The sequence below is a fragment of the Oncorhynchus keta genome, chromosome 1 (assembly GCF_023373465.1).
Source record: "Oncorhynchus keta strain PuntledgeMale-10-30-2019 chromosome 1, Oket_V2, whole genome shotgun sequence".
In the NCBI taxonomy this organism is placed as follows: domain Eukaryota; kingdom Metazoa; phylum Chordata; class Actinopteri; order Salmoniformes; family Salmonidae; genus Oncorhynchus; species Oncorhynchus keta.
In genome coordinates, this window is record NC_068421.1 from 75,993,656 (window position 1) to 76,008,100 (window position 14,445).

Genomic DNA, 14,445 nt, shown 5'->3' on the forward strand with positions numbered 1-14,445 from the left:
TGGTGACCACAACTAACAAATGAAGATGGCCTGTGCTCTTGACATCTGCCTGCATCCCCGTCTTCCCCTCTTTCCTTCTCTACCACTACTGTACTGAAATTCCAAATACTGTACCACTTGGCAGTTATGTACATATTGTTGTTCTATTCCTTTTGCTTATTTTCTGAATAACTGTAAGATGTAAATATTGTGTCGTTCCTGGAAGCTGTTGCCGTAGTGATAACCAAAAGATACCTGTGTTGTCTCCATCCTCGATCCCTCTCTCTTTTTCCCTTCTGTTTGAATTATGTTAGGCTTTTTCATTGTCTGGATTAATTGTCTGGATTAATTTGATTCCCAGGTGCCTTCATTGTGTTTGAATTGTCTGCGTCTATTTTTCCGAGCATGAGACCTGTCTCAGTGATCGTAATGGCTATTTGGCTACTCTCGCTATAGTTTATTTCTATTCGTTATTATTTTTTGGCACTTTGGGAGAAGCTGCTCTTTTTCAGATCTACATACAGTACATCTGGTCAGAGAGCTGGACATATATAGCTGGTGTAGCAGAGTTTCTTCTCTTTATCTTATTATCTTTCTCTCTCTCTTCCCTTCTCTGTTTTTCTTTTATGTCTCACCGGGTTAGTTAGGGCTTTCATATAAAGACTAGAAACAGCCAATAATGCCTTCGCAAGTGACAAGCAGAAGCAAAGCATTGTCTTTAGTTAAGCACGCTGTTCCTCTCCCACTCAATCCCATCCAATAACCTTGACTGTGTCACCTCTCTCTCTGGCTCCCTCTCTCCTCATATCCTTCTCTCTCATCCCTTTCTCTCTCTCCTTCTTTCTCTCTTTCTCCCTCTATCTCTTTCACTCTTTCTCCATCCCTATCTCTCCCTCTCTCTCTCTTTCACCCACTTTCTCTCCATCTCACTCTCCCTCCCTCTCTCTCCACCTCTCTCTCTCCCATCTCTTTCCCTCCCTCTTTCTCCCTCCCTCCCTCCCTCGCCCTCCTCTCTCTCTCTCTCTCTCTCTCTCTCTCTCTCTCTCTCTCTCTCTCTCTCTCTCTCTCTCTCTCTCCCTCTCTCTCTCTCTCTCCCTCCCTCTCTCTCCACCTCACTCTCTCCACCTCTCTCTCTCCATCTCTTCCCCTCCTGTCTCTCTCCATCTCTTCCCCCCCTCTCTCTCCACCTCTCTCTCTCCACCTCTTCCCCCTCTCTCTCTCTCTCTCTCTCTCTCTCTCTCTCTCTCCATCTCTCTCTCCCCTCTCTCTCTCTCGATCTCTCTCTCACCCTCTCTTTCTCTCCATCTCTTTCTCCCCCTCTCTCTATCTCCATCTCTCCCCCCTCTCTCTCTCTCTCTCTCTCTCTCTCTCTCTCTCTCTCTCTCTCTCTCTCTCTCCCTCTACCCTCTCACTCTCTTTCTCTCTCTGTCTCTCCATCCTCGATCTCACTCTATCACCAATGATCCCCCCACCCCCACAGCACAGCAGCACCCGCAGAGCTGCCTGCCTGATTCCCTGTCCAATCACAGTGAAGTCTCATTTGCTCTGACACTGTGGTTAGGGCGCCCTGGGCCTTGAAGGCTGGGCCTCTGGCTCACAATTAATTTGTTTTAATAAACTAACATTAAGCCAATCTCTCAGCCTATAATTATTGAGATACATCTGTATATCCCTGATGGTGGGGTATATACAGTATAACACTGGGCTGTCTCTCATGTCAGCTGTGTTGTGTGCCTGTACACTGTCTGTACACTCTTACAAGTAAAGGTGCCTGGATAAACCTTTTGGGTTGCCATGCCAGCGGAACCTTTCCAGCTGAAAAAGGTTCCTCCAGGAACCCCTCTGAAAAGGGTCTTCGAGGAACCCCTGTGTAAAGGTTCAAACCATGACCTTTTTCTGATGGGAGGGGTTACATTTTAAACCTTCTTAATAATATATTGTAGAGGTGGCAGCCTATCAGATTGAAGTTGTGGCTTTTTGGAGGCTTGACATTCAGATAGTTTTTTTTGGTCACCTGTTAGTATAAATATCATTCCTTTTCATCATGTTAAGTTTGTACTCCTCAAAGTAAAATGTTCCTTGAATATTTATGGCCATTACATATTTGAATATAATATTAATAATCATAACATTTGTGATTACATACAGTAATAAAGTGGTAACTATTCCAATTGGAGGAAATCATACACCCCTGTCAGTGTTCAAAGTTAACATGTGATGACAATACAACAGAATAAATTAACAGAAATTACTTTTACTCTTAACGGTGGCCAAAACATATACAGTGGGGAGAACAAGTATTTGATACACTGCTGATTTTGCAGGTTTTCCTACTTACAAAGCATGTAGAGGTCTGTCATTTGTATCATAGGTACACTTCAACTGTGAGAGACAGAATCTAAAACAAAAATCCAGAAAATCACATTGTATGATTTTTAAGTAATTAATTTGCATTTTATTGCATGACATAAGTATTTGATCACCTACCAACCAGTAAGAGTTCCGGCTCTCACAGACCTGTTAGTTTTTCTTTAAGAATCCCTCCTGTTCTCCACTCATTACCTGTATTAACTGCACCTGTTTGAACTCGTGACCTGTATAAAAGAAACCTGTCCACACACTCAATCCCCACTTCTCCCCATCTTAAAGTCACACCCCTACTAAGCCACTCCACTCCAGGGTTCCTCCAGGAACCCGTTGCGACATTGAACCATTAAAGGTTTCTCCAAGAACCTCTCAACTAACCGAAGGTTCCATTGACTAACAATGGTTATTTGAGGAACTCCAGGGGTTCCATGTCCTCTGCCACACTGGGTTAAGCCCCGATCTGACTAGGACTATACATTCCCGTTCTCTTTGACATCTTTATTAAATTACCAGCTGAATAGCTTTCCCACTGCCCTGAGCTGACAAGCACATTATATGAGCTTGACTGCCTTCACACAGTGGGATTCTGGAAAAAGTGCATTAGCAACTTCTGCCAAGTGTCATGAGTAGAGGGTACGTTCTAGAAACAAGAGAACCTGGCATGAACCCACTCCATCTCTGCAACAAGGTTTCCATGGAGACTCCATGGGAGGGAGTGGGAGCTCTTTCTCTGATAAGAATCAGAGGCTGAGAGATGGAGAGATGGAGAGAGGGAAAGAGAGAGAGATGGAGAGATGGAGAGAGGGAAAGAGAGAGAGATGGAGAGATGGAGAGAGGGAAAGAGAGAGAGATGGAGAGATGGAGAGAGGGAAAGAGAGAGAGATGGAGAGATGGAGAGAGGGAAAGAGAGAGAGATGGAGAGATGGAGAGAGGGAAAGAGAGAGAGATGGAGAGATGGAGAGAGGGAAAGAGAGAGAGATGGAGAGATGGAGAGAGGGAAAGAGAGAGAGATGGAGAGATGGAGAGAGGGAAAGAGAGAGAGATGGAGAGATGGAGAGAGGGAAAGAGAGAGAGATGGAGAGATGGAGAGAGGGAGAGATGGAGAGAGGGAAAGAGAGAGAGATGGAGAGATGGAGAGATGGAGAGAGGGAAAGAGAGAGAGATGGAGAGAGAGATGGAGAGAGGGAAAGAGAGAGAGATGGAGAGATGGAGAGATGGAGAGAGGGAAAGAGAGAGAGATGGAGAGATGGAGAGATGGAGAGAGGGAAAGAGAGAGAGATGGAGAGAGGGAAAGAGAGAGAGATGGAGAGATGGAGAGAGGGAAAGAGAGAGAGATGGAGAGATGGAGAGAGGGAAAGAGAGAGAGATGGAGAGATGGAGAGAGGGAAAGAGAGAGAGATGGAGAGATGGAGAGATGGAGAGAGGGAAAGAGAGAGAGATGGAGAGATGGAGAGAGGGAAAGAGAGAGAGATGGAGTGGAGAAAGACAATCGCTGCTGGCCGCAGTTTGAGTCCAACAGCCCAGTCCATCTCTAACATCCCCAACACTGAAAGATGATAGTCTGTGTTGATTTAAAACAATAGAGTCCATTGTGTCATCGCTTTTGGTTCCGTTTGAAACCAGCAAGTACAAATTAAACCCAGCAGTTCTCTGGATTGAAACATTGAAGACCAAACCTCAACGACTTCAACCGCATTGTGTGTACAGTATGTGATTGTATACATGCTGGGCTTCTCTTATGTACCTCTTCCATTTTACACAGGCCTGGTATGCATTGTAAATGGCACTCTGTTGCCTACATAGTAGACTACTTTTGACAAGTAGTGAACTACTGTATATAGGGAATAGGGTGTGATTTGGGATGCAGACCTGGGCTTTGTGTTTATCTGTTAATACAACGGCCATATTGACTTTTCCTCTTCTGAAGGTCGGTGTAGGCAGCAGGATTCTGCAGGATTCTGGAAGCTTGCAGATGTATTATGAGGTTAAATGGTTTCAATTAGCAGAGCTGCTGTGCATAGTGCTGACTGGCAGATATTGAGCCTTTCCTCTCTGCTACGTGGTGTTGTGTTGCGTAGACTACTACACTAACAATCTGCTTATATCTGTACATTGATCTCTTAATACAGGCCTTTATAACCTGTACCACTTAACTTCCTTCTTCTCCTTCTTACTCTCCACTGCTTCCTATTGGCTATCATTACCAAGTCATGCTACCTCCACTGCTTCCTATTGGCTATCATTACCAAGCCATGCTACCTCCACTGCTTCCTATTGGCTATCATTACCAAGTCATGCTACCTCCACTGCTTCCTATTGGCTATCATTACCAAGTCATGCTACCTCCACTGCTTCCTATTGGCTATCATTACCAAGTCATGCTACCTCCACTGCTTCCTATTGGCTATCATTACCAAGTCATGCTACCTCCACTGCTTCCTATTGGCTATCATTACCAAGTCATGCTACCTCCACTGCTTCCTATTGGCTATCATTACCAAGTCATGCTAACTCCACTGCTTCCTATTGGCTATCATTACCAAGTCATGCTACCTCCACTGCTTCCTATTGGCTATCATTACCAAGTCATGCTACCTCCACTGCTTCCTATTGGCTATCATTACCAAGCCATGCTACCTCCACTGCTTCCTATTGGCTATCATTACCAAGCCACGCTGTATCCTCTCATTTTTATTAAAGTAATATTTGTAATAATGTAAAGTTTCCCCTTGAAGCTGACCATGCATCATGGAGGGGCTCGTAATAAGCTTGTTTCAATAGCAGCTCTGCTCTTCCTCTGCCACGAAGCATAAAGTTTGGCCACTCAACCCAGCAGTCAATGTCCCCCCCCCTAAGGGACCACATGAGACACTTTGATTGATCTAACCTTCAAAAGTAGCTCAGCTGCGGATGAAGCTTTGATGCCATTCTGATAGAGATCCAGCTAGCTATAGAGCACTGCGTTTGGAACAGACTTGGTTGGTTGTCTTCTATGATTCTATGGGTGCATCTAAAAGAGGATGCCATTTTGGACACAGACCCTGTCTGTAAGGTTTTAAGCCTAGCTGTATCCCTCAGTCAGAATTTAAGCTCAACTTGTTACCTAAACTCTGTTACCTATTAACCTCTCTCCCCAGTGCCTGGAGCTCCACCCAGGAAGGTGGAGGCTGATGTCCTGAACTCCACAGCCCTGAGGGTGACGTGGAAGCCCCCCCTCCAGGTGAAGCAGCATGGCCAGATCAGAGGGTACCAGGTGGTCTACTCGCGACTGGAGAACGGAGAGCCACGAGGCCAGCCCAGCATTATGGATGTCTCCCTACCTGAGGCACAGGTACTGTCCCATTGCCACTCAGCTCGCTCAGTCCTACATATACTACCTGAGGCACAGATACTGTCCCATTGCCACTCAGCTCGCTCAGTCCTACACATACTACCTGAGGCACAGGTACTGTCCCATTGCCACTCAGCTCCCTCAGTCCTACACATACTACCTGAGGCACAGGTACTGTCCCATTGCCACTCAGCTCCCTCAGTCCTACACATACTACCTGAGGCACAGTTACTGTCCCATTGCCACTCAGCTCGCTCAGTCCTACACATACTACCTGAGGCACAGATACTGTCCCATTGCCACTCAGCTCGCTCAGTCCTACATATACTACCTGAGGCACAGGTACTGTCCCATTGCCACTCAGCTCCCTCAGTCCTACATATACTACCTGAGGCACAGATACTGTCCCATTGCCACTCAGCTCACTCAGTCCTACACATACTACCTGAGGCACAGATACTGTCCCATTGCCACTCAGCTCGCTCAGTCCTACATATACTACCTGAGGCACAGGTACTGTCCCATTGCCACTCAGCTCGCTCAGTCCTACATATACTACCTGAGGCACAGGTACTGTCCCATTGCCACTCAGCTCGCTCAGTCCTACACATACTACCTGAGGCACAGGTACTGTCCCATTGCCACTCAGGTCGCTCAGTCCTACACATACTACCTGAGGCACAGGTACTGTCCCATTGCCACTCAGCTCGCTCAGTCCTACACATACTACCTGAGGCACAGGTACTGTCCCATTGCCACTCAGCTCCCTCAGTCCTACACATACTACCTGAGGCACAGATACTGTCCCATTGCCACTCAGCTCGCTCAGTCCTACATATACTACCTGAGGCACAGGTACTGTCCCATTGCCACTCAGCTCCCTCAGTCCTACATATACTACCTGAGGCACAGATACTGTCCCATTGCCACTCAGCTCGCTCAGTCCTACACATACTACCTGAGGCACAGGTACTGTCCCATTGCCACTCAGCTCGCTCAGTCCTACATATACTACCTGAGGCACAGATACTGTCCCATTGCCGCTCAGCTCGCTCAGTCCTACATATACTACCTGAGGCACAGGTACTGTCCCATTGCCACTCAGCTCGCTCAGTCCTACATATACTACCTGAGGCACAGGTACTGTCCCATTGCCACTCAGCTCGCTCAGTCCTACACATACTACCTGAGGCACAGATACTGTCCCATTGCCGCTCAGCTCGCTCAGTCCTACATATACTACCTGAGGCACAGATACTGTCCCATTGCCACTCAGCTCCCTCAGTCCTACATATACTACCTGAGGCACAGGTACTGTCCCATTGCCACTCAGCTCCCTCAGTCCTACATATACTACCTGAGGCACAGGTACTGTCCCATTGCCACTCAGCTCGCTCAGTCCTACACATACTACCTGAGGCACAGGTACTGTCCCATTGCCACTCAGCTCCCTCAGTCCTACATATACTACCTGAGGCACAGGTACTGTCCCATTGCCACTCAGCTCGCTCAGTCCTACACATACTACCTGAGGCACAGATACTGTCCCATTGCCACTCAGCTCCCTCAGTCCTACATATACTACCTGAGGCACAGGTACTGTCCCATTGCCACTTAGCTCCCTCAGTCCTACACATACTACCTGAGGCACAGGTACTGTCCCATTGCCACTCAGCTCCCTCAGTCCTACATATACTACCTGAGGCACAGGTACTGTCCCATTGCCACTCAGCTCCCTCAGTCCTACACATACTACCTGAGGCACAGGTACTGTCCCATTGCCACTCAGCTCGCTCAGTCCTACACATACTACCTGAGGCACAGGTACTGTCCCATTGCCACTCAGCTCCCTCAGTCCTACACATACTACCTGAGGCACAGGTACTGTCCCATTGCCACTCAGCTCGCTCAGTCCTACACATACTACCTGAGGCACAGGTATTGTCTGTTGCAACTACTGGATGACACCATCTCACTCAATATCACACATAATGTACGGTATATCCCAATCTCCCTCACCTTCATCTCCCTCTCCAGTGTCCCAGTCAAACCTCTTTCTAATACTTTAACTGCAAACCAAATGCATACTTAAGCTGTGCTTGATTGAGCTTGCCTGCCCATTTGGTACTCCAGGAAGGCTCAAGCAAACGCTCAAAGAACCCAGGTCTCTCAAACTTTCAAAGATTCACCTCACACAGTTTTCTGTCACTCGGAATAGAGAACTGGAGGAGATGGATTTTGCTCAGTAGGTAATAACTGTTACTCTCTGTCAGTGGCAGAGAATGGTAATCAATCACTATGATTAGTTAATTACTCCTCTTAACATGATTGAAAAGGTCCTGTTTTTGTCCTGTGTGTATGTGCCTTTATAAACCACAGTGAACAAATCCTCCCTTCTCCATTTCCTCTTCAGTGGAATAAGGCAAGGATGAAAGACTGTTTTCAGTTTCTAGCCATGCTGCTGATGAAAATGTATTGGGTGATTCTGTATTTAGATATGAATTTGGGGTTGCCTACCTTTTATGTCATTGAGAATGTAAATTCACTGCCTTGTTATTCCAGGAAAAGGTTATGTTATATTGTTGCTTGGGTTTTTCACCATCTTGTTGTAGTAATCGTAAATTAAGAATATAAACTGCATAAACATAATCCTGATAAGGAATGCACACACACACACACACACACACACACACACACACACACACACACACACACACACACACACACACACACACACACACACACACACACACACACACACACACACACACACACACACACACACACAAATGACTAGTTTGAGAAACAGATGCCTCACAAATCCTCAACTGGCAGCTTCATTAAATAGTACCCACAAAACACCAGTCTCAACGTCAACAGTGAAGAGAGGACTCCGGGATGCAGAACTGCAAAGAAAAAGCCATATCTCAGACTGGCCAATCAAAATTAAAAATTAAGATGGGCAAAAGAACACAGACACTGGACAGAGGAACTCTGCCTAGAAGGCCAGCATCCCGGAGTCGCCTCTTCTCTGTTGATGTTGAGAGTGGTGTTTTGTGGGTACTATTGAATGAAGCTGCCAGTTGAGGACTTGTGAGGCATCTGTGTCTCAAACTAGACACTCTAATGTTCTTGTCCTTTTGCTCAGTTGTGATGGGTGCATCTAAAACGCCTCTTTATGTTCTGGTTAGGGCCAGTTTGCTCTGTTCTGTTAAGGGAGTAGTACACAACGTTGCACGAGTTCTTCAGTTTCTTGGCAATGTTCCGCATTGAATAGCCTTCCTTTCTCAGAACAAGAAGAGACTGACGAGTTTCGGAAGAAAGTTCCTTGTTTCTGGCCATTTTGAGCCTGCAATCGAAACCCACAAATCCTTCTGCTCCAGATACTCAACTAGTCTAAAGAAGGCCAGTTTTATTGCTTCTTTAATCAGATCAACTGTTTTCAGCTGTGCTAACATAATTGCAAAAGGGTTTTCTAATGATCAATTAGCCTTTTAAAATTATAAAATTGGATTAGCTAACACAAAAAGCGACAAAAACACAGAGTTACACATAAACAAACGTACAGTCAATAACACAAAAATTAAGAAAGAAAATAGGAACATTTGAAACACAGAAGTGATGGTTGCTGATAATGGGCCTATGTACACCTATGTAGATATTCCATTAAAAGCATCTGCCGTTTCCAGCTACAATAGTAATTTACAACATTAACAATGTCTACAGTGTATTTCTGATCAATTTGATGTTATTTTAATGGACAATTTTTTTTTTGTTTCAAAAACAAGGACATTTGTAAGTTACCCCAAACCTTTGAACGGTAGTGTACATACAAACTCTCTGGTTCTCTCTCTGTCTCTAGTTGTATTAGGAATATACTGTAGGAAGATCTCTAGTCGTTTTATAATGTTGTAGTTTTCCGTGTGAGGTACGGTAGAGAGAGGGTGTAGATACAAGGTTCTCCTGGTATTAGCTTGTGGGAGCATGCCTTCCTTCTCTCTGAAGCACACAGTGTCAAACCCTCTTCCAGCTTCTCAGCTTATCAGTGGTAGCACGCCATGCCATTCTCCTCAGATAGCTGCAGGCAAGCCTAGCTGACACGGTAGGTATGGAGGTGTGATGAGATGTTCAGCGAGACAATTCACTAAACAACATGTCTGATTCTGCTGCTGTTTTACAGCGGTTCGCTCAGGCAAATCTACTGTATTATCCACATCACTGGCATTGGTATTGGTGTGCTGTGAATGTGGGATACTCTGCTTGTGCACCTTAAATCTGCAGTGTGCGATTAGTACGTGGAACGACAACTGGTCTGTTGTTTTTCTAATTGCAGACTGACCCTTTGTTTAGTTAAAAAGCTGTACCATACCGTATATAAGATAAATAATTGGTATAGCCGGGTCAAGCAGACTGACCACTGTGCTCATGTTTCTTTTTACTTCATTGTGAAACAGAACGTGAGATATCGCGACATCAGACTGGTTCCAACAGACTGCTGTTGACCAACCATTTTTCTGTGACCTTGCTATCAGACAGCCACCTAAAGACTTCTTCGCAAATCTCTGTTCCTTGATGGCTGCCTTATCTGGTCTCTGTGATGCACCACTCCTTTGACACACACACACACACACACACACACACACACACACACTGCACCACTCCTTTGACACACACACTGCACCACTCCTTGGCCAAGCTGAAAAGTCATGTAGACTTATCATGTGGTGTGAGGCCGATCGTTCCGGTCATTTCACATTGTTTGTTTTTTTTCTCTCTCCCAGAGATGTCTCACCTCTGATTTCCTTCATGAGGTGCATTCCTGTCTTATCTGGGCAAGAAGTAGAGCTTGATAAAGGCCTCTGCCTCTTCATCCCCCTACCACATTTATGACTCACAGATACAGGCAATGACACAGACACGGGAGCGAACACGCGAGCACACACATGGACTTACACACACATGGACTTACACACACATGGACTTACACACACATGGACTTGCACACACATGGACTTACACACATGGACTTACACACACATGGACTTACACACACATGGACTTACACACATGGACTTACACACACATGGACTTACACACACATGGACTTACACACACATGGACTTACACACACATGGACTTGCACACACATGGACTTACACACACATGGACTTGCACACACATGGAGTTACACACATGGACTTACACACACATGGACTTACACACACATGGACTTGCACACACATGGACTTACCCACACATGGACTTGCACACACATGGACTTACACACACATGGACTTACACACACATGGACTTACACACACATGGACTTGCACACACATGGACTTACACACATGGACTTACACACACATGGACTTACACACACACATATGCACACATACATACAGTATCCCTGTGAGTGGATGTGTTTCTCAGGGGACTGTCTCGAAGGCTCATCTGGCGTAGTGATAAAAGTGACTCTACACGTACAGTAGGGGAGAGTGGGGTAAGTTGAGCCATCCTTGTTTATAGGAAACCATACACAAAATTAATAATGTGACCAAGTATTTAGGAAGAGGTCATCATTTCATGGAGTCTGTGAAGGAAGAAACCACATGGGAAAAGTGGTGAGCAAGTCAGGTCCAAAAAACAGATTTTCACCAAGTCAAATAAATCTATTGTCTTCGAGGATTCATGATGCTTGTATCTAAACCAAAGAAGATCTTTTTAAGATTGTATTATACGTCAGTTGGGATCTATTTAAGCTACAATAATATTATGAGGTCCTAAACCTTGCATGAAAGTGCATCCTTGTAGCTGTGTGAGCTAATATAGTCAAAATGTTTGTCTTGGGGTAAGTTGAGCCAATGGCAAGTTGAGCAAATTGAAATGTTTTCTTCCCAGGCATAATGAAAGGCATTTTTCGCTGCGATATGAGGTAACAACAGGACCTGGCCTATGTTAAAAGTGTTTCAAAAAGTACAAAGTGTCTGTTACCTCGAGGTGTTAAGCGTTAATAAATGCTTAACATTATCAAAAGACAACAGATTGTGATTGTGTTGAATTGTGTTTGGGGAATAAAGATATTCATGGTTTTAAAATGGTAGTGGTAATATTTATTCAGTACAGAAATGTGTAGGTGGCTTAACTTACCCTGTCCTGACCTCAATTTACCCCATACGCTCAATTTACCCCATACCCGCGGTAAGTTGTGCCAAGAGACCACTTTTTATGGACAAGCAATGTTTTCAAAACTGCAATGTTTAAATGAATTCTGATTATTTCCAGGGATATACATCCTGAAATATATTTACATTTACATTACATTTAAGTCATTTAGCAGACGCTCTTATCCAGAGCGACTTACAAATTGGTGCATTCACCTTATGACATCCAGTAGAACAGTCACTTTACAATAGTGCATCTAAATCTTAAAGGGGGGGGGGGGTGAGAAGGATTACTTATCCTATCCTAGGTATTCCTTAAAGAGGTGGGGTTTCAGGTGTCTCCGGAAGGTGGTGATTGACTCCGCTGTCCTGGCGTCGTGAGGGAGTTTGTTCCACCATTGGGGGGCCAGAGCAGCGAACAGTTTTGACTGGGCTGAGCGGGAACTGTACTTCCTCAGTGGTAGGGAGGCGAGCAGGCCAGAGGTGGATGAACGCAGTGCCCTTGTTTGGGTGTAGGGCCTGATCAGAGCCTGGAGGTACTGAGGTGCCGTTCCCCTCACAGCTCCGTAGGCAAGCACCATGGTCTTGTAGCGGATGCGAGCTTCAACTGGAAGCCAGTGGAGAGAGCGGAGGAGCGGGGTGACGTGAGAGAACTTGGGAAGGTTGAACACCAGACGGGCTGCGGCGTTCTGGATGAGTTGTAGGGGTTTAATGGCACAGGCAGGGAGCCCAGCCAACAGCGAGTTGCAGTAATCCAGACGGGAGATGACAAGTGCCTGGATTAGGACCTGCGCCGCTTCCTGTGTGAGGCAGGGTCGTACTCTGCGGATGTTGTAGAGCATGAACCTACAGGAACGGGCCACCGCCTTGATGTTAGTTGAGAACGACAGGGTGTTGTCCAGGATCACGCCAAGGTTCTTAGCGCTCTGGGAGGAGGACACAATGGAGTTGTCAACCGTGATGGCGAGATCATGGAACGGGCAGTCCTTCCCCGGGAGGAAGAGCAGCTCCGTCTTGCCGAGGTTCAGCTTGAGGTGGTGATCCATCATCCACACTGATATGTCTGCCAGACATGCAGAGATGCGATTCGCCACCTGGTCATCAGAAGGGGGAAAGGAGAAGATTAATTGTGTGTCGTCTGCATAGCAATGATAGGAGAGACCATGTGAGGTTATGACAGAGCCAAGTGACTTGGTGTATAGCGAGAATAGGAGAGGGCCTAGAACAGAGCCCTGGGGGACACCAGTGGTGAGAGCGAGTAGTGAGGAGACAGATTCTCGCCACGCCACCTGGTAGGAGCGACCTGTCAGGTAGGACGCAATCCAAGCGTGGGCCGCGCCGGAGATGCCCAACTCGGAGAGGGTGGAGAGGAGGATCTGATGGTTCACAGTATCGAAGGCAGCCGATAGGTCTAGAAGGATGAGAGCAGAGGAGAGAGAGTTAGCTTTAGCAGTGCGGAGCGCCTCCGTGATACAGAGAAGAGCAGTCTCAGTTGAATGACTAGTCTTGAAACCTGACTGATTTGGATCAAGAAGGTCATTCAGAGAGAGATAGCGGGAGAGCTGGCCAAGGACGGCACGTTCAAGAGTTTTGGAGAGAAAAGAAAGAAGGGATACTGGTCTGTAGTTGTTGACATCGGAGGGATCGAGTGTAGGTTTTTTCAGAAGGGGTGCAACTCTCGCTCTCTTGAAGACGGAAGGGACGTAGCCAGCGGTCAGGGATGAGTTGATGAGCGAGGTGAGGTAAGGGAGAAGGTCTCCGGAAATGGTCTGGAGAAGAGAGGAGGGGATAGGGTCAAGCGGGCAGGTTGTTGGGCGGCCGGCCGTCACAAGACGCGAGATTTCATCTGGAGAGAGAGGGGAGAAAGAGGTCAGAGCACAGGGTAGGGCAGTGTGAGCAGAACCAGCGGTGCCGTTTGACTTAGCAAACGAGGATCGGATGTCGTCGACCTTCTTTTCAAAATGGTTGACGAAGTCATCTGCAGAGAGGGAGGAGGGGGGGAGGAGAAGGAGGGAGGAGAAGGTGGCAAAGAGCTTCCTAGGGTTAGAGGCAGATGCTTGGAATTTAGAGTGGTAGAAAATGGCTTTAGCAGCAGAGACAGAGGAGGAAAATGTAGAGAGGAGGGAGTGAAAGGATGCCAGGTCCGCAGGGAGGCGAGTTTTCCTCCATTTCCGCTCGGCTGCCCGGAGCCCTGTTCTGTGAGCACGCAATGAGTCGTCGAGCCACGGGGCGGGAGGGGAGGACCGAGCCGGCCTGGAGGATAGGGGACATAGAGAGTCAAAGGATGCAGAAAGGGAGGAGAGGAGGGTTGAGGAGGCAGAATCAGGAGATAGGTTGGAGAAGGTTTGAGCAGAGGGAAGAGATGATAGGATGGAAGAGGAGAGAGTAGCGGGGAGAGAGAGCGAAGGTTGGGACGGCGCGATACCATCCGAGTAGGGGCAGTGTGGGAGGTGTTGGATGAGAGCGAGAGGGAAAAGGATACAAGGTAGTGGTCGGAGACTTGGAGGGGAGTTGCAATGAGGTTAGTGGAAGAACAGCATCTAGTAAAGATGAGGTCGAGCGTATTGCCTGCCTTGTGAGTAGGGGGGGAAGGTGAGAGGGTGA

At 46.7% G+C, this 14,445-nt stretch overlaps 1 protein-coding gene across 15 annotated transcripts in view; it reads left to right on the top strand.

Moving 5' to 3' along the window:
* The window catches only part of ptprfa (protein tyrosine phosphatase receptor type Fa), a 346,903-nt gene that overhangs the window by 211,431 nt on the left and 121,027 nt on the right, over positions 1-14,445 (top strand). For all 15 annotated transcript variants that reach the window (XM_052461048.1, XM_052461037.1, XM_052461059.1 and 12 more), the window contains one exon: positions 5,484-5,677. In XM_052461048.1, the coding sequence (XP_052317008.1) occupies positions 5,484-5,677 (194 nt within the window). The remainder of the gene's footprint in view (positions 1-5,483; positions 5,678-14,445) is intronic.